Source organism: Cicer arietinum, chromosome 6 (assembly GCF_000331145.2).
Source record: "Cicer arietinum cultivar CDC Frontier isolate Library 1 chromosome 6, Cicar.CDCFrontier_v2.0, whole genome shotgun sequence".
NCBI lineage: Eukaryota > Viridiplantae > Streptophyta > Magnoliopsida > Fabales > Fabaceae > Cicer > Cicer arietinum.
In genome coordinates this window covers 5,392,754-5,413,011 of record NC_021165.2, presented here as the reverse complement: position 1 = coordinate 5,413,011, position 20,258 = coordinate 5,392,754, and the positions used below count along the sequence as shown (strand labels likewise).

The following is a 20,258-nucleotide window of genomic DNA, read 5'->3' as shown; positions in this document are numbered from 1 at the left end:
CTTTTTTGAAAAAAGGATCCTAAGATTGATAAAATTGGTATTTCAATTTCTGTTAAAATGGGAAGAAGAAAAAAGAAACAAATAAAATGAATAAGTTAATGTGGGTCTGTTGGGAGGGGGGCATGTCAATGTCCAATAGGAGTAATGAGCTGGATATGGAAGGTGACAAGAAGTTGCAAATTGCATTATTGTTTGTTCTAATCTAATCTCATGGCCTTGTGAATTATCAGTCCTTCCTACCACTTGATATCCCATCTGTCAATATATGATTCCAAATTGTCCATTTCCTCGTTTGGTCACCTTGCTTTTATTAGTAATTTTGACAGCAAAATTTCACCTCATTTGCTGGACAATCATGCTTATCATTAATATTTAATACTATATGATAGTGAGTTTTCACATTGATAAAAACAAAATTGTGTTATTTATTTACATGTATGTTATGGTATATACCCTTACCAAAATAGAATCAATCACATGGTGAATTTGAAAGCGTGTGAATATTACAAAGTCTGACTCATTCACTTAAATTTGTGTATATATGATCCACAGTGAGAATATGAAATCAATTATGATGGGGATCATTTAAGAGATTCCTTTGCAATAATAATATGTATCCTTCTCAAGAAAACTATACTCATTCATTACCCACTAAAGCAGTAGTTAGGTACAGGTGTGGTGTGGGAATTATTTGTCTTGTTTAGAGAAGTTATTAATTAGTAATTTAAAACATATTCGTTCTGATGTGATCCAGTGTATAAAGGAATCAAACCGAAGTATTGCCTTCTCATGCAGCCGACAGGTTTTTTTTTTTTTTTTTTTGTGACGTTTATATATCAAAGCAAATAGCTGTATTTATAAATAAGAAAATCTTAATGAATAGCAAAGCAACTATATTACATGTGAATTCAACTAGTTTTGTTAATATGTTTTAATGTATAAGTTACATAGAAAAATTATAAATTTCTACGTATTGTTGTATAAAAAGTGCAAATTTATAATATTTTAGATGTCTAATCTGTAAAAAAAAATCGAAATCTAATGAAAATAAAATGTTACTTTTACGAATCCGTGTATTAAGGAACACCAATTAAAATGTAAATTAAAAAGAATAAAAAACTTTTGAAGATGGGATATCACTTCACACAGTTAATATCTAATGGTGTTTTCCCAATATTTGCTACAAAATGAAGGGTCGCACCGTACCATGGTATCAAGTTCATCTAATACATGGTGGCAGCAAGTAAACAGAGCTATCAGGAGGAAGAGATAAGCTGTTGGAGAAATGGTTTTCAATTTTTATTATTCGACGAAGTAAATATGGTAGCCCATCAATCAAATCTAACTAGCTAAAATCAAGCATAAGATAGAACGTTTTATCAACGCCAACCAGTAACCACCAACCTCTCTTCATTCTCCAATCAGTTGCACTTTTGAATATTCATCTTCACTCTCTCAAAGTTGTTCCATGCTATTGGGAACACGATTGGTTTCTAGTAGAATTGCTTGTAAAAAGAGTACGCACTAGAGCTGAAATATCTACTGTTATATCATATATGCATGGTGACTTGTAATCAATTGTTACAAAAGTGAACTTTATTTTTTGGTTAATTAAGATGTATCTTTCTAATACAGAATAAATTAAGAGCAACGTTGAACAATAATGTAAAAAGTAATATTGCAAAAAAAGACTTTAAACAACATTGTTATGGAAATTGATGGAAAATAGAATGTCTCTAGTCTGGAATTAGAGAGAGTGAAAATTCGTTCAAGCAACATTTACACCTACCACAACATTAATCACAACACTTACGAAAATTATTAAGCTGATGTGATGTTCAAACTTCCGACATGAATTAAATACCAGCTTGATCTGGTCATGTTTCCAAGCATATAAGAAGCCTCGGGGCAAAAATTACACCACATTATTCCCTATTTCTAAAAGCAGCTCACAGGAGAGGTGACCAAGACTAAAAAGTCCAAAGGTTTATTATGCACGATTCTACCCAAAAAAGGTGGTTTACCGAATACACCTTAATAAAGCAATTCCTCAAATACATGATCTACAGATTGCTCCCACTTCCCATTATACAATTCCAAAAGCCTTTCAGCTGGAGTGACACCTGTCACCACACAAAAAAATGTTAAGACACGTATCCAACATTAGTCAATTTGCATTCTACAAGTTATTGAAGTTGCAACTTGCATGTTAAACTTGACACCAGGTGTCAACAAATCTAACTCTCAAGATATAATTTACCATAAAGATAAAAGGGCAAAAAATAATTGACCCATAAATCAACCGCAAAATCTCAACGTAATCAGTACTATTCAGAAAATTACATACTAAAATTGATTGAACAAGCATAGAAGTAAAAAAAAAATATCTTCACAGTATTGCATTGGTAAAAAATTGATTGGAATTAGTACGGGAAAACAGAAGATTTCAAGTAGTTTCAATATGATGCTCAAAGAGAAAGATATATGAACTAACATGATAAGTCCCTTGAATAAAGTGCTTCATATAATCACTAGAAGTTAGCTCGGAAAAAAGACTACGTAACAAATCACTAGAACTTAAGTCAAAAGAATGTTCAATGAGAAAGCAGAATATGGTCAGTGCTTTGAAGACAGTCTCTAACTAAAATAAGGGAAAACTAGCTATAAATTATGAATGTTGACATTTAACTAAACTAAGTTGTTATGAAATGGAATAGGGCCATCTGAGGCATGACACGGTAATCGGAGATGCATCATTATATAATCTCAAAATCCATTACCTGTTCTGACCACCTCAGCTACCGCATTTAAAAACCCTGATTCCTTAAAGCCTCTTCTTTCCAAGCCATCCTGTAGATATATATACCAATCCATGCCATTAGCAACATTGATGGTAATAGTTGTATCCAAAAAAAAATTGATGGTAATAGCAATAACAAACAATTACACCTTACCTTTGCCAACTTTAGAACCTCTTCAGCAACATGCTTCAGCAAGCCATCTCGAAATGGCGTCCTTAGACCAGTTACGGTAACCTACCAGAGAGAATCCAGTTGTCAGTGCTCAGTATAGAAATTAAGTGGAAAATGACTATTGCTGAAATATAAATTGTCTTATATAGTAAAATATTAACATATGACTACTGGATCAATGATATATTTTTTATGAAGAAACAAAAGGAACATCTCGAGTCTGAAATCCCAGTATGTGCATATGTAGATGTCTGTGTGTGTGTGTGAGTGTGTGTGTGTGAGAGAGAGAGAGCCCAAAAGAAGGGAGATATTTCCTCATCCAGGTTTCATATGATATTTATCCCTCAGACCCTAACAAGTAAAACTTGAAATAGTTCTGCTTCATCCTTTTTTCAGTTTTGTAACTAAAACTTTAGGACAGATTTAAAGCCATTTTGGTCACGTGATCAAAGTAAGAGGTTTATCCCCAGTTAACCACTTCCGTTTTTCCAAATTAAGTTTCATCACAAGGTACAGCAACGTACAGCATAAGCTGGTGCTTATGCTTTTGGGTTGAATAATATAAAGAAAAAATATTGCAAGGTGGTTACCTTATTCCTTAGCATTTGTCTTTCTTCCAGAGTCCAATCTTCTGTTAAATCCAAAACACTTTGCAAAGAAATCTCATCGTACAAAATCCCTACCTGGCACAATCAGGAAAGTTACAGTGAGCTTATGTTACCAAATTGAAGTAGTTCATAGAAGAACACGTAGAAAAATGACTTGAATATCAAAATAAAAACAAAAATATGGTTTCCACAAAATATTATTGAAAACATTATTCCTTTTGAATGGCCATCAGTTGTTATAAGATATATCTGCCATGAATAGGTTATGTAACTTTCTCAAGGACAAAGTGTGACTACAAATATCATGCACAAGTAGTAGAAAGCCACCACTCACCCAAAATGCTGGTAAAGCACATAACCTTCTCCAAGGCCCGCCGTCAGCACCTCTCATCTCCAAATACCTCTTTAGCCTGACCTGAAAAGAGTAATGTTTATGTTTTATAGTAACACGAATACAAAAGTACTACAAAACTATTAGAAAAGCAACAGATACCAGTTAAATTGTGAAACCGCTAAAAACAAACCTCAGGAAATATAGTGGTCAAATGATTCTCCCAATCATTGAGAGTTGGTAATTCACCAGGAATACAAGGAAGCTTTCCTGCCAAGAAGTCCTGCAATGAAAAAAAGAGTCAATTATCTATGCTGAAGAAAGCAAGGCTATATGAATACTTGTGGTCAAGGAAAGTAAGTGTCACAGTAAAGAACGACAGGGATACATTAGATAGCCTAAGATTACAAGAATATTAAAGATAGATGGGAACCCTGAAGGTCATTCCAGTACAGTCGATGTACTTCTTTTTCCGATAGACAAAATACATTGGAACATCAAGAGCATAATCAACGTACTGCTCAAACCTGCAATCAGAGAGTTTGAAAACAAAATAAGTGGAAAAATAAACCAAATAGTTGCAAGAAATAACATTGATAAAACTTTGTTTTCAAAAAATACTATTATGCAACATAATTCATTATACAAGACGACAGTACTAATAGTAAGTTTGAACTATTACAGAAAATAACATAATGTCGTCTAGATTTTGATTTCCAATGAATGACCTCCTAAAGGATGATATAAAATTATTTGCATATGTAAAACAATATATTCCTTATGTAGTCTTTATGAATGTCAAAAGCGGATATTGCCCATGCATTCAATGTGTATATTTCCAAATACATTACACATTATATGAAGGATCACTGAATCAGAAAAAGGATGAAAAGATCTAAGAAAACTCATGAAGCCTAAGAAATAACTGTTAAAACAATCTCTTACCCGAAGGAGTCATCAAAAACAAAAGGCAGCATGCCTGTGCGGTTCTTATCAGTGTCAGTCCAAATATGGCTGTTTCAAGTTTATGAAAAAGGGATAAGGCACCTTAATAAAGCAAAGTTAGAGGGGAAACAACTGCACAAGAACTCCCATGTACCTTCTCATACTGACAAATCCATTGGGCTTTCCATCTGTGAAGGGTGAATTTGCAAAAAGAGCTGTTGCAATCTGTTGTAAAGGTAACAGTGATTACATCTTACAGCACTGAAAATAAATCCTTAATAAAAAAAATTAAAAACATCAATGTTTCTTACAGGTTGCAAAGCTAGGCCAGCACGAAATTTCCTGATCATGTCAGCTTCAGAACTAAAGTCCAGATTGACCTGTAAATGTTTACCACAAGAGCTGATTACAAGCGTGTGCAAGAAGATATTTTTTTCATCACGTTTAAATTATAAGGGGTTTGTTGATAATCAGCTCACAAATTATCATACAACTCACCTGTACAGTGCATGTCCTGAACATCATGTCAAGCCCAAGAGAACCAACTTTGGGCATGTATTTTTTCATAATCTCATATCTTCCCTGAGCCACAACACAAAGTCAGATAGCATGTAATAGAATTGAACCACTAAAGGTCAAAAAAGAAGCACTGTGATTGTTCACTTACTAAGTGGAATAAAGCCTACTACCAGACATGATTTTCTCCATTGATTAAAAAAGAAATTAAGAAAATTACAAAGATCATTGCTACACTATTAAAAAGTGCCTTATGTTAGCATCACAGTTTACAAAAGACTATCAGAATAGAATTAGAATGGTGAGTGTTAGAAAAGAATAAGAACAGAAGTGAGAAAATAATTTATTTGTATTACTGAGATGAGTGCAGGGTAAAGAAGAAAAATCAAAAGACCATTGCTACACTATTAGAAAGTGGGTTATATTAGGATTACAATTTACAAAAGCCTAGCAGAGTCGTATGGTGGTAGTGTAAGAAAGAATAACAACCAAAGTGGGAAATTAGTTGATCTGTATTATTGAGATGAGTACAGGGTAAACACGAAAAGTCCTCTTACAAAGGCCAGCCCCTTTCCAACTGAGATTGCCTCAATTCTGAGAAATGTCTTTCATGACCCCTTTCCTCACAACCCTCCCTTATTTGATTACTAACCTCCTAGGTGTCATTTTAAGTGCTTGTAACTAAATCATTGGCCCTCTATACATTTATTCCTTGTAGAATATAACCTCCTTACTTTGTTTTACCTGTTGTTAAGAATTGGCTTTCGCCTAACCATACCGCCTATTGAAGAATCAACCTTTTCCTCAAGGTTGAAGTCTGAAATTTGGGCTCAAATGGTATAAACATGCTAAATGCTTGAGGGTTTGTCCTGACTAACAGGTTATAACTTATGAAGATGTAGAGCAATGAACTCAGTTATAGCCATATTTATGGTGTAGCAGTACCATTAGCTGTAAAGTTAAGTCTACTATGAGATCAGAAGTATGTATATCATTATCAAGCATACGGCACTAACCAAAATAACTTAAAAGTGTAAATTTAAATGAAAGCCGGTATGAGCAGATAAAATGACACATTTAATACATCTATCAGACTATCATGCAATGATACGTAACAAAAGGAAAAGGTGTGTCTGGCATAAGTTGCTGAATCTAATCCCTCAAGAAATAGGCAACGTTATAACTGATACTGTTACCGTGCTAATATGTTCAACCAGTTCAAGTACTTGAAAAATGAGGGGAGAAAGAAAACCTACCTTTGGCATCATAGGTATGTCTTTGAGTTCCCATTTTGGCTGGAAACCAATTCCCAGAAATCCAATTCCCATTTCCTCAGCAACAGCTTTAACCTATAAATAGAAATATATATGGAAACAATTAACAGACTGTTAGATATTGTTCTTTAATTAGGACGGCAATTAGCAATAATAATGGCCTTGTTAGTAATATTAGTAGGCAGATTTTATTAATAATAACTGTCATGTGTAACTGCTATGTGAAGTTGGAATAAGAATTAGTTAATGGGGAGAATAAGACATGTTGCCAACAAATAGAAGGGGTGATTGAGAGAGAGGGTTATCTTGGCATTTGTATGAACTTGGGGGCCTATTAGGCATGGGGAGAGTTCTGGATCTCTCGAATATCCAGCAAACATAATTGTAATATTCATTTTACGGCAATATACCGGTTGGTTTCTATCACAGATCTGAAAGAAATATCTAGGTTACAACTTCGATTACAAAAAAATCAAACATCGCGAGCTAGTAACAAAATTTAGCCATCTATCATCTCAGAACTCACAACATACAAAGATTAAATTACTATAACTGTGATGATGATGCATACATTTAATTATGAAGGGAATATGATTGAACGTAAAAATCCAAAATTCATTTCCCTAATGGAAAAAGAACAGATTCTTTATATTCAAGACAAGTATGCACGACTAACTTGATAGAGGTGCGAATTGACTTCAGCACAAGTCTGATGCAGAGTTTCAAGAGGGGCTCCACTAAGTTCAAACTGACCTCCTGGCTCCAATGATATGCTTTGCTTCCCCTGGTTCACATAATATTCGAAAAAATTACACTTCAACTTTCCAACAATAACATGTCATTCCAATGAATGCTGAATCAGGAAGTACTTTATTGAATACATCAAATTGTAAATATCAAACAAAATGTTTGATTTTCGTGTTCACAAAAAAATTAGCTTACCTGTTTGAGTCCAATAATTTTATCACCTTCCATTACTTTATCCCAGTCAAATCTTTCAGCAATGCCATTCAGCAAATCTGATATTTGCTCATACTTCATAGGACGCAAGCTTCCCAACTCAAAACCAAACTTTTCATGTTCAGTACCTATTCTGCAAGAGAACATGAATAAATTAACTGCCTGGTAGACAAACGAATTATGACACAGCATAAGAGACCGTTCAAATTCCATACCTCAAAGAAACATAATGAGGTGCTACATAACTTACTTTAATGAAAACTGACAAAAGGACTCTTCATGAAAACTGAAAATTGAACACAAGAACCTAGGAAGATATTTCATCAGTCCACTTTTACCTACCACCTCATAAAATTATTTTTGTCCCATTTTATTTGTCGCTTTAGAAAATCAACAAATCATTTATTTCTTCAACTTTACCCTCAGCATTGATAAGTAATATGAAGATTGCTACAGTGCAATCCTTCATTTAAGCAGCTTGAAGCGCGTTTTTTTTTTAAAAAAGTTGTTGAAATGAGACTCCCACAACCACAATCTATAAGAATTTACAGGTTTTCAACAGATATAAACCTCAAGCGCGCATGCAATTGAGCTACGGATTAGGTCTTTTTGTACTCAACTCCGCAACAAACTACTATTCATGTTCTCCTAATGATACTCTGAGACTATTGATTATCCAATGGAATGCAAATTATTTATGTTTACAACTCAACACTGTCTGCATGTGTTGAAACCTAAAAGTAAATTGATATATTCAGGTAAAAAGTAACAATAATTAAAGAGAATGAAACTAGAGGAAACATAAAAAATAAAAATAAAATAGTGAGAGAGAGAAGAAAGAGGAACCTCCATTTATCTTTGGTTTTACAACCAGAAGCGAGATAATCGATGAGATCCTGTTTGGTAAGTGGATGAGTAGCAACAACAGCATCTTCAGTTGGAGGACTAGCAGCAACAATCACCCTGCGGCCACCGGAAGCAACAATTCTCTTGACGGAATCGTTTGAAGAGAAAGTTAAGTTGTTGGAAAGGGAGGTTTTGCGAAGATGGAAGTTAAGTGGTGCTGCGTCGTAGCGAAGAGAGGGAGAGGAGGAAGCAATTCGGGAGATGATAGCCATGGTAGTTGTTGATAGGTTGTTGTTAGTTAATTATTTTACTTAAGAAGAAGAAGAAGAAGAATCGAAATTGGAATTGTGGAAGAGAATAAATGATTAGGGTTGAGGAATTGGTGAGGGAGGGAGGAGAAAGGGAAAATGGTATTTTCTTTCTTTCTTTCTTTCTTTCTTTCTTTCTTTCTTTCTTTCTTTCTTGTTAGTTTGGGATAGTTCACTCCCTCAGGCTCACACACACACACTCTCGCAAAGACACAGTCACCGCTTGTTCTGTTATTGCAATTATATATTCGTATTTCAATTTAATTAAAAAGAAAAAACATTGGGAATGGGAAAGAGAAGTGACGCATAACTTCACCACTGCAAGTCCTCCACCTCCTCTTTTTCATCCACTCTCTGCCATCCCTTTTTCTTTTTCCTTTTATAAAATACTCTATTCCATTTCTCGATTACGTAAAACAATTTTGTTTTTCCTTCTACTACTTACGTAAAACAATTTTACTTTTTCCAACCATTTACTTTAATCTCTTTTTTCTTTTTTTACTCAATTTTACTTTAAACTAATTTTTTCTATTTATTTACTCCCATATATATATATATATCTCTTCGGCGTTAAAATCTATATGTTGTATTTAAAATCGCATATTCCATACAATAAACTTTTATGAGCAACAGACAATAAATTCAAGTAGATGTTCGAGCCATCTGCTTACTAGTCATATAATTTATTTAATTCATTTGTATAAATTAAAAATTCATTAATTTAGGTCATGGTTTTGAGTTTATTTAGTTCTGTAAAAAATATTATATACTTATTAAATATGATTGACAAAATATATACTTTTTTAGCAAGACAAAATAATTTTTTTTAATAAAGACAGAATCTATACTTATTAATTGTTTAGCAATTTATATAATTTTTATAAAATTGCTCCTGTAGTCATTTTATATTCATCGTAATCTTCCCTGTTTTTTAACACATCCTACGTTTTTACCTAATTAAGTTATTAATAAGTGTCATTAATCCTAATAAAAACGCGTTTTAAGGTTCCATCCAATTACTCAGAGATTCATTACATCTTTGATTCAAACACCACGTGGGACATGAATTAATTAAGAGAAATACTAACAATAGCTCATAAGTGTTTTAAGGTTATTTATTAAAATTTTATGATGTGCCGTGTGCGAGTTTAATATCTTCAAATTTTTAAAAATAGTATTTTTTTTCTTTTACGTAAAGTTTATTTTTCTTCCTTTTTTTGATTTTTTATGACAAATATACATTTGTTAGCACGATTCATTAATTAATATATTAGTATTTTAGTCACAGCACAATACTTTTCAAATAATGTTATAAAAATCAATATCAAAGTTTAAAATGGGTATTATATTCTTTTTCAAAAAAAAATATTCATTAATTTAAATTAATTGAATATATCGATCAATAATAATATATACAAATTCGTTAAAATCGATATGGATTAATCTATAAATAAAATTATGTCATCGAGGTTAATAGCATAAAAATGACAATATATCTACAAATTTAACAAAATTAAAATAATTAAAATATAAATGTATTTGGATCATCAACGTTAAAGACATTAAAGTCACTAATTGAATTTACCGATATTTAATCAAAACTAATATGACATTTTGAACAAAATCAACATCGCGACAAGACGAAAAAATCAAACAAACAAAATCGCACTCAAATAACAAAATAAGAAAAAACACAGAGAAAAAAATAGATTTATGTGAAAATCATTTATTTAAATAAAATGTGAAGAGTTCGTTTAATGCGCATAATATGATAGAGACATAATATAATAAATATTAAACTACATATGTCGTCCTTTAACTTAATTTCAATTAATATTTAGTCTTTTATCTTTTTATTTCCCGAGTTGGTCATTTATTTTAATTTTAAGTGACAATTTGATATTTTATATTTTAAAATGTCAACAATATTGTCCTTTTTTTTACAAAAAAATCATTAATTTTTTTTTAACAAAACCCATCAAATTCATTATCATCTTCAATAAAATGTAAATTTAATCAAATTCATAACTTAGATCTTTAAATAAACTCATATTTTCATTCTTTATTTGATGTTGTTGGAGATGAAAATATGAGTTTATTTGAATATTTGAGTTGTGCATTTGATGAAATTTGCATTATATTGAAGATGATTATTAACTTTATGGATTTTTTTATAAAAAAAATTGATGACTTTTTTGAATTTTTGTAAATAAAAGGATAACACTGCTGACATTTTAAAATATAAAATATAAAATTGTCCACTTAACTTTAAAATAAAGAACCAAATCGAAAAAAATAATTAAATAAATAAATAACTAAAACGTTATCAGAAATTAAGTTAAGAGATCACATATGTAATTTAGTCTATAATAAATAGTTGGATAAGAACAGGATAAACATTATCATATATTGTATTTGATACACCTATCATAATCAACATGATAACAATATTTTATTTTGTTATGTTTTTGTTGTTGAGACAAACTCCATATTTAAAGTTTTGATGAAAATAAACAAATGTTAATTAAGAAAGTTAATTATGATTTTAAAATGTTATGTTAATTTAACTTGTGCTTTTAAGTGAATTTATTTAAGAACAGAATCAAGCAAAGCAGAAAAGACAACAATAAGAACATTCCGCATAAAAAATAGAGAATGATCTTCAGTTTCAAGAATGTTCATCACAACATATTGACCAATCATTCTCCACATATTTAACAAAGATTATGCCTTGAAACTTCATTTAAATATAATCAGTACATAGCAAGGAACAAATAGGATTCATCCCAGATCGAAAAGGCTATCTGATCACTAAAATAAAAGGACTCAAAAAACATTCAAAAAATAAGAACAGTTTGTAACTCTAAAATCAAACTGTCAAGAAAGTTTGATCAACCTTGATATATGATAAGACATTACAAAGGACATCCAGAATGGTCAAAACAGGAACTCCAAATTGATCATCAAAACTCCAGAAAGATCAAATTGACAAATCTAGATGGATAATCAATCTCTGTTTTCTGCATAACTCTAGCAGCAGTGACTTCTCTTCTGCAATGGCTTATAATTCTTCTTCAAACTCAATGGGCTACATTCATGACTCAAAATTGAAACTGTACCATCCAAGATCAAGAAAAAAACTTCAAAGGTCTTTTAACTAAAAGACAAAACTGATTTAGAGCTTTAACAGAAAAGTCAAAAAGCAGTTTTTAAATCAATTGCTAGATTATTTTTATTCTGAAATATTGGTTTCAATCAAAAATACAGAGCACTACCAACAGCTCTTTTTGACCCTCATTAAATGTCTCTAAAGCCTATAAATAGAAGGCCAATATCCAGGAGCAAAGTAAGAAATTCAAGTGTTGTAAAATCTCAAACATCAATCACATACATACTTGAAATTCTCAAAATTCGCAAATAAGAATCAGTTATAAAAATCTCATATCATATTGCTTGATCATTACTGATTTCTTTGTAAAGAATCAAGTCTCAAACAAGAGTTGAGATATCTTAGATTCTGTCAAAATCAATCTTATTGTAAAAACTCAAACTATAAGAGTTTCTTTATAGTTTGTTTAGATTGTATTGAATCCTATCAAAGTTAGATAGGTGTTGTTGTTGCTTTCTGGGTGGAAAGTAATAGAGATTAAAATAGATCAAGGTTGATCTAGACTAGGTGCTGTAAAATCAAGAAGGTTCTTTATTTTAAACACTTAGTGGAAAATCTTACGGTGTTAGAACTGGACGTAACCCAAGTTGGGTGAACCAGGATATTTCTTTGTGTGGTATTCTATATCCTATATTTTTATTTGTTAAACTGAATTGATTAACTAAGATAAAACACAAACTGATTTTATGTTTTAAGCTAATCAAGGAACGTTCTCTGTTTTATAATAAAATCAAGAACGTTCTCTGTTTCTCTATTTTACTAACCAAGATCAATCTTAAGTTATTTTCTTAATTTTTTAACAGGAATTTTTAAAATGTACATTTACAATTCAAACCCCCATTCCTTGTAAATCGACATTGTTACTTTATTTGTTACATGTCTCATCATTATATAATATATATTATATTATATTTAAATAACAAAATTACCATTATAAAAAGTTACATATGAATTTTTTAAAATTAATTTATTATATTTTAAATATTATAAATAAAATAAAATAAAGACTCAAAAATTAAAATAAGTAATAAAATAAATTTTTATTTAAAATTATTCATTGACACTACTAAATCAACGATTTAAATTTTTTTTTAAAAGAATAACCAAATTAGTTTATTTTATTTATTAGAATGCAAATAAAGATAAGATATATATATATATATATATATATATATATATATTATATGTAAATGAAAAAAAATACTCTTATAAACAAATTATATTTATTTTAAAATTTCAATTAATTTTTATATTTTAATAATTTTGTATGCTAATTTATTAAATTATATAAAAAGAAAAATCTAACATTGTGATAAAATCATAAATATTTTTTAAAATTTATTATTAATATTTCATTTTTAAGTTTAATATCAAATTCTAATAATTACTTTTATATTTACATTTGATTATATTTACAGTTTAAATTATATTTTATAAATTGTTTTTATATTTATATTTTATTATATTTTAATTTCAATCTCAATTTTATATTTAAATTAAATTGCATAAAAATAATTGAATAAATTATTATTTTGTTCCTATCATGTTGATTTACAATGTAACTCATATTTAAGATAACGATTTCAACTGGATAGATAAGATATGATAAAATTATATTAACTTATCATATTATGTTAATTTATCGAATACTAATTTCAGATAAAATATAATAATTTATTATTATCATATGTATCAAATAATTAACCATACAGATTTTAAAACAAATATTATATTCATAGACTCGACTGGAGTATTTTATTTATTTATTTTCAGAATTGACCCACTTATATTTTTTTTAACACTAGGGTTTAACCTCGTACCAAAAAAGAATGTTTTTTTATAACCACTATGCATGCCAGATATTATAATATGACAGAAATTATATTTATTACAATAACTATGCATACAACATACAAGTTATTATTATAATTATATTTGACTTTATTTGATCTAGTTTGATTTTGTTTATATTTGTGTGTTGTTAACTTGTAACATATTTTTAAGAGTTTCGGCGTAATGACTATTTTGAGGTGATTTTTGTCGTAAAATTTATGAGTGTCTTATACACTATTATGATTCATAATACATTTCGAGAGGTGGATATAATAATATTAATTTATCTATTTTTGGCTGGTTAAAAAAATGAATATTTTATATTATGATCAAATAGGATGATTGAATGTGTTTACACGCACATTGTGTGAGGATAATTAATTTAATGTTTTTTGGAAAGAGAATTATATTAAGAAAATAACTGGGGGGGTGATTAATTTTTGGAAAAAATTTACTTAACCTGTAATAGCTAGAGGAAGCGCTGTAGGAAGCTAGAGCATTTTCTGGTATTGTTTAACAATGTTTTTAGGTATTGTTTATTTCTCATGACATATATCACACTTTTTTTTAGTTAAGTAGTTGAATTTAAGTAATTAATAAATTTTTATTAAGTGAAACGTATTTTAAAGGCAAGGAATTAAAAAATATACTGTTTTTTTAAATGACTAATTAATTTATTTTTGGCCTGTTTAATTATATTAATTTAATCAGATAAATAATTAAACATATTAACATCAGGTAATGTCACCCTACATCCTCCATCCGTATGTTCATCATGTTTTTCTTTTGTGATATAATTTTAACATATGGATGCATAATTACAAACTCAAACATATAATCAATCTACTTTATGAGTCATGGCACTAAAGTGTGTGATGTGAGGGTATAGAATATCCTCGACCTAAAACTTAGAAGGCATAGCAAAACTGCATTCTGTATAATTGATTAGAATGTTATTTAGGGGCCAATGGTGCAACATGCATATGTATACGTCATGACCTCTCAAACCTTATTACTACTACTATTTATATATTTACTAGTGTACGTTGTCTCACAGTATAATTAACAAAATACGATAAATTATTTTGATAATTTAGAAATTGTACTCTATATTATTTACAAAATAACAGTAATTTATTGTAATGTTATCAATTTTACCGTGAAATAAAAAATACACAAATGTTTTTTATTATTATTATTATTTATGGCAGGGCTAGCTAGCTAGCTAGAGTCATAATCGAGTTTGTGGCTATTAATATTCATGAAGAGGCTAAGATTTTGCGTCTTTATGGCTATTTACCTTCTTAATGAGTCTCCAGACATGCGCCTTTCTAATGTATAATGTCTCTCCATTTCCATTTCTATAAAAATGGAGATTTTATTACTACATAATTTATGGATTTATTAATAATATAAAGGAACATATTCTCAAAATTAGTGATATTAATTAAAATTTTATATACTAAAACTAATAGCGGTGTTTAACGAAACGAAGAGATAGAGGACAAATGAATCTTAAACCGGACCATATATAACAATGATATATTAGAATAATAAAATGCTAACAAGTGTCTAAAAACTTTTTTAAAATATTTGTTAAACATCTAAAAATAAAATAAAAATTATATTAAAAAATATATTAAAATTTGTGTGCAACTTTTAAAATGTTAAAATTTGTTATTTTAAAAATAAAATTTATACTTTTGTATGAGTACTTGTTAGCATGATGTATTAAAATAATATTACTATTATGAACATGGAATCTTATTCTTAACCAATTGCAGGGTGATAGTGAAGAAAGTAACGCTGAATAGTTGATTATTGGCATTACTGCGATGGTTCCTAATTGATGCCCGAAGCTTAACTAATAAATTTAGCAAGCATGTATCTATATACTTCAAGTTAATGTCTATGTCACGGTATATGAAAACCACACACCACCATCTATCTGTACTATATACACAAGTTACAACCATGCAAGTCACCATCAACCTATTCCATCTCAACCTATCGTGAATCTTTCCAAACCATCAATATGCCCACCATCCTCCGCAACTGAATGACGTTATTTGACATCATGCACTAGACCATTGTAGTCCAGAGGGGATGAATTGCTAACTAGGAAGAATACATTTATAGAATTAACGAAAACAATTATTTCACACCATCTTTAAAAATATAGATAATTATTCACTTTGTGAGTTATGTTAACAAATAAAATTAACACAAGTTTTAAAAACTGAAAATATAGTGAACTAATAAAGACAAGTGGTCGCTTGCAAGCATCTCATTATTTGGATTTGGATAGATAACACAAACAACTCTAACACCTTAGAAATTACAAAATGAACTTCATATGCAGTATAACCATGGAAAATTAAATTAAAAATCCCATCTGCTCATTAAATTGCAGTGATTCTAAACATGCACATGCAAACACCTTAAATATGTAATCTAGTATCCTATTATATGCAGTAAAACAGAAAATTTAGTGTAGGTGGTGTATGTCAATACATCCACTGCGCTACATTCAAACCGGGGCAACAATTGGTTGTGCGTTTTAATGCTGCAAACATTTAATAAGGTGGGTCATTTGCACATTAATTAGTCCTTCCAAAGAAATTTATTTGTAGTCATTCGTTAAGTTTCCATGGCCAACACATCTGTGACTCCTCAGCTAGCATCATATGAGGGACCTAGATTGGCTGCAGTCAATCGCCTCTGACTGCAGTGCAGTCATGCACATATGGACCGTCCAATCAAGATTGGACGGTCCATATTTCAAGTTCGGATTTTAGATTTATAAATAATTATAATCCGATCTTAAAATTTTGAGTGGACGGATCAGATGTGCTGAGTGCAGTGCAGAAAATCCAAATTCCATCATGAGCCTAATTGTGCCTCTCCATAATTCACCCTCCTAATATTCAGATTCAAATCCGGATACTCAACATCGCTGCTTACATTCAAAAAACTCATAAAATTCTCAATAAGAAAAACAAGAGTTCATCATCGCCATCTTTGTCTACCCCATCAGAGGAACCCATTTCAAGCAACTACCAAATCCTCCGTCGTTTTCCATATAAGTTAAAACACATTGCTCCACCACCGCTACTCCGCTGCCATCCTTCCTCTCCTCCAACCTTTCCATCGAATTATCTTCTTCAATGGCAACCTCATCCTCCTCACAGCCACCTCTAACCACAACCTCTCCCCTTCCTTTTGAACTTCAACTCCCTCCCCCTGTTGAAGTATGTGCAGCCAACGTCTATGCCGTGACAAACATACTGGGGAGAGAAAAAAGCAGGACTGTGCTCCTAAATAATTATAAACAAAATGAAATACAATGGTCCACCCACGGACCACCATATATGCCACCCTTCAAACAAGTGATCTATCATTCTCCCAATTGACATCCCATTGAGCTCCTTTATTCCTAAATTCTGCTTAATATTTGGGCTTAGTATACTTCAATCTCCCACAAATATAGCAGTGATCATTCTATATTTTAAAGACTAAGGGGATAAACAGAGGAAAAATTATTTTAAATAGGGTCACTTATGAGGCACCTGTATCGATATTTAGTTACATCGCCTTATTTAACAGGTTTGTTATTTTCCATGAGTTAATGGGTTATATTGTCACAACATAAACTTTATGGATCACATATACAAACAAACTTAACTTCAGAGGTATCTTGAATTTTACTTTATGGATGGAAAACACAAGCAAATCAAATCTGAAAATTCCATGCATGTATAAACAAAATATACAGTAGCAGTAACATCATTGTTCAATGCAGACCACTAATTTGACAATTATTTTTATTATTCTATTTAGTGTTACCATATACACATGTAACTAATCTGTAACTAATATCATCAAGAATCAGATGAAGTTCAATGGACTGTACATTTATAGGATTTACCAGAAACTGTCATCAACAGTTGTATCAGAATCTTCTTCCAACTCCATCTCGAACTCAAGCTCTGCAGATCCAAATTCAGCTGTTTCAATGTCTGCCAGATGCTTCAAATCAACCACTGAAAGCTCATCCAAGCGCCTAACAACCAAGTCAGCAGCCCCAAGCTCATACACAGGATGCTTGCTAGCAACAGCGACACACTTCATCCGTGCATCATGTGCAGCCTCCACAGTTAGATTCGAGTTTCCAAACACAATGCATCTCTCGGGTATGACGTTTAAAAGCTGCGCTGCATACTCAAACATTTCTGGATCAGGCTTTCCCCTGTGAACATCCTCAGCTCCAACAATAACACCGAAATTCTCTTCAATACCAACTTCTCCCACAGCAGACTCAATAACTTTCCTAGGCCGCGTGGAAACCAAAGCCATCGGTATCTTATAATGCATCAAAACACCAACAAACTCTTTCGACCCAGGCATGAGACTATATATCCCACCTTGTAAACCTTGGTAGATTTCTTCCTTTCTATTAGCCATTCTACTCAGTTGCACCCGGTCCCTAGACCAACAAAGCACTTCAGAAATAGCCTGTTCATTCTTCATTCCTTCAATTCTCTTGATAATGAAAGCAGGAGGAGAAGGTTTTCCTTCTTCTTGAGATAAAGCAAGCCAGGCTTGCTTCTCAAGATCAGGATTATCTTCAATGAGAACCCCCTCCCACTCAAATATAGCACCCAACCAACCACATCCCATCCTCTCCTGTCGAAGCAATGGATTTTGAAGCGAAGGCTTATCGGCTCTATTTTCTGGAGGCCACAAACCAGGTTTTAGATCAAATCCGCCATCAATCTTACTACTACCTTTCTTAGGCAATTTGTCTTCCCTGTAAGCATAAGCTTCTCTTGTGAGCTCCACAGCAAGAGCCTTAATCGATGACGACAAAAAGTACCGATCTTGTTTTAATTTAACCAAAGGCAGTGAAACAACAACCTTTCCACCAAGAAATTCAGGTGGTGAAAACCTACAAGTGTTCAAGGATTTCTTCTTTCCAGATACATCTCTAATCAGATTTCCACCACAAACAGGACGGTGGCTAAGTAGTGAAGTTGCAGCAATTGAATCAACCATTTTTACCTCAAACCCTAACCAAATTGAATATGGCACGGACCCTTCGAGGGTCACAGTGAATTTTCCACAAAAGGAAAGACCAACTTCACTACAAAGTAACCTATTAAACGAGATTCAATATCGAACTTGAACCACGATTCCTGAACAGAAACTATATTCTTGAAAACGACACCATCTTTGAACAAAACGACAGAGACAAGCAGAGTTTAACCGCAAAATCGAAACTTTATCGTCGATTAAATCCCCTTCACGAAAATAGAAGCAAACCCATCACTCAAATAGCCAAAAGAAAACGCAAACGACAGTTTAAAGTGGAAACCGAAAAAGTAAAAAAGAAAATGAAAATAAATTAACAATTCGAGAATGAAGACACGGAATAAACGAGAGTGTTGGAGAGTGATGAAAGAAAATCGAACCTGAAAGGGAAAGGAAGTGGAAAGAGGATCAGAAACTTGAAGAAAGGAAAAGAACAGCGATGAATCTCTCTGATTTATTGGAGAAGCTTTTTTAATACGTTTACTTGTTTTTATTTATTTATTTATTTATTTTGAAGGCAAAGAAAAAAGTGTGGTTTATAAACGATGGAGAAAAAATGGGTAAAAGAAGAGGGAGAGAACAACACACGGCAAGTCGGCAACAACAAACTGTCCACGTTCGCCAAATGTAATCCGACCTTATTTCCTCGTCTTTGGTCACGGCCGGTGACATTATCATTGCTTTTTTTCTCTCTAGGTTTACGTCACCGTCCTATAAGAAATTACTATGTTGCCGTGTCATTCAATCAATTTTTAAATAGTTTTGTCATTTTTCAGAATACAAAATCTTAATTAAATATTAATATAAAATTATTTTATATTAATAATATATCTTATATTCTCTTTAATTTATATATATGTATATAAAATGAAATATCAAATTATTCTCAAATTTCAGAATACAAAATCTTAATTAAATATTAATATAAAATTATTTTATATTAATAATATATCTTATATTCTCTTTAATTTATATATATGTATATAAAATGAAATATCAAATTATACTCAAATGATTATAATAAGAATTACTTTCTTTTAATAATATAATGTTAGATAAATATTTTTTATATTTAAATATAATTTTAATCTCCTTATTTTAATTGATTCGTAACTTTGGCCTCTTATTTTTAATTTCGCAATTTTCATCTTCATATTGAAACTGATTCGTAATTTTGGTCCTTTTATTTTTTAAAGTTGAGACATTTTATCTTACCTATATATTTAAGTATTAATATTATTTTGATCAATGATGACTTTCTTTTAATAATTACTTGGACTTATTTTTAAAAAAAATTACAGCTCATGTTTAAAAAAAATAAAATTCACTGCTCATATTTTAAAAATTATTTTTAAAACAATTTATAACTCTTATTATTAATTAAAAAACACAAAATAAAATAAAA

At 30.9% G+C, this 20,258-nt stretch overlaps 2 protein-coding genes across 2 annotated transcripts; both read right to left on the bottom strand.

The window, feature by feature from the left end:
• Positions 1–1,719: 1,719 nt before the first annotated feature.
• On the bottom strand, positions 1,720–8,906 carry LOC101502151 (glutamate--cysteine ligase, chloroplastic). Its single transcript, XM_004503665.4, has 15 exons — positions 8,453–8,906; positions 7,589–7,739; positions 7,323–7,430; positions 6,629–6,721; positions 5,355–5,438; positions 5,168–5,236; positions 5,011–5,081; positions 4,857–4,925; positions 4,345–4,438; positions 4,105–4,194; positions 3,915–3,995; positions 3,563–3,655; positions 2,955–3,035; positions 2,781–2,850; positions 1,720–2,123 (listed from the first exon to the last, which is right to left on the bottom strand). The coding sequence occupies exons 1-15, from the start codon at positions 8,722–8,724 to the stop codon at positions 2,035–2,037; spliced, it is 1,515 nt and encodes a 504-aa protein (XP_004503722.1). The 5' UTR covers positions 8,725–8,906; the 3' UTR covers positions 1,720–2,034.
• Positions 8,907–17,495: 8,589 nt separating this feature from the next.
• LOC101501826 (5-amino-6-(5-phospho-D-ribitylamino)uracil phosphatase, chloroplastic) lies at positions 17,496–19,375 on the bottom strand. Its single transcript, XM_004503664.4, has 2 exons — positions 19,234–19,375; positions 17,496–19,062 (listed from the first exon to the last, which is right to left on the bottom strand). Exon 2 carries the CDS (start codon positions 18,815–18,817, stop codon positions 17,687–17,689), a length of 1,131 nt encoding a protein of 376 aa, XP_004503721.1. The 5' UTR covers positions 18,818–19,062; positions 19,234–19,375; the 3' UTR covers positions 17,496–17,686.
• Between the last annotated feature and the right edge of the window lie 883 nt (positions 19,376–20,258).

Bases quoted from the DNA above. Each gene is read 5' to 3' on its own strand.
- LOC101502151 (XM_004503665.4), bottom strand. From the start codon at position 8,724: ATGGCTATCATCTCCCGAATTGCTTCCTCCTCTCCCTCTCTTCGCTAC. The intron at 3,036-3,562 runs GTAACCACCTTG...TCTCTCTGGTAG, and splicing joins GACAAATGCTAAGGAATAAG to GTTACCGTAACTGGTCTAAG. The intron at 2,851-2,954 runs GTAAGGTGTAAT...ATATATCTACAG, and splicing joins AGGTTCTAAAGTTGGCAAAG to GATGGCTTGGAAAGAAGAGG.
- LOC101501826 (XM_004503664.4), bottom strand. From the start codon at position 18,817: ATGGTTGATTCAATTGCTGCAACTTCACTACTTAGCCACCGTCCTGTT.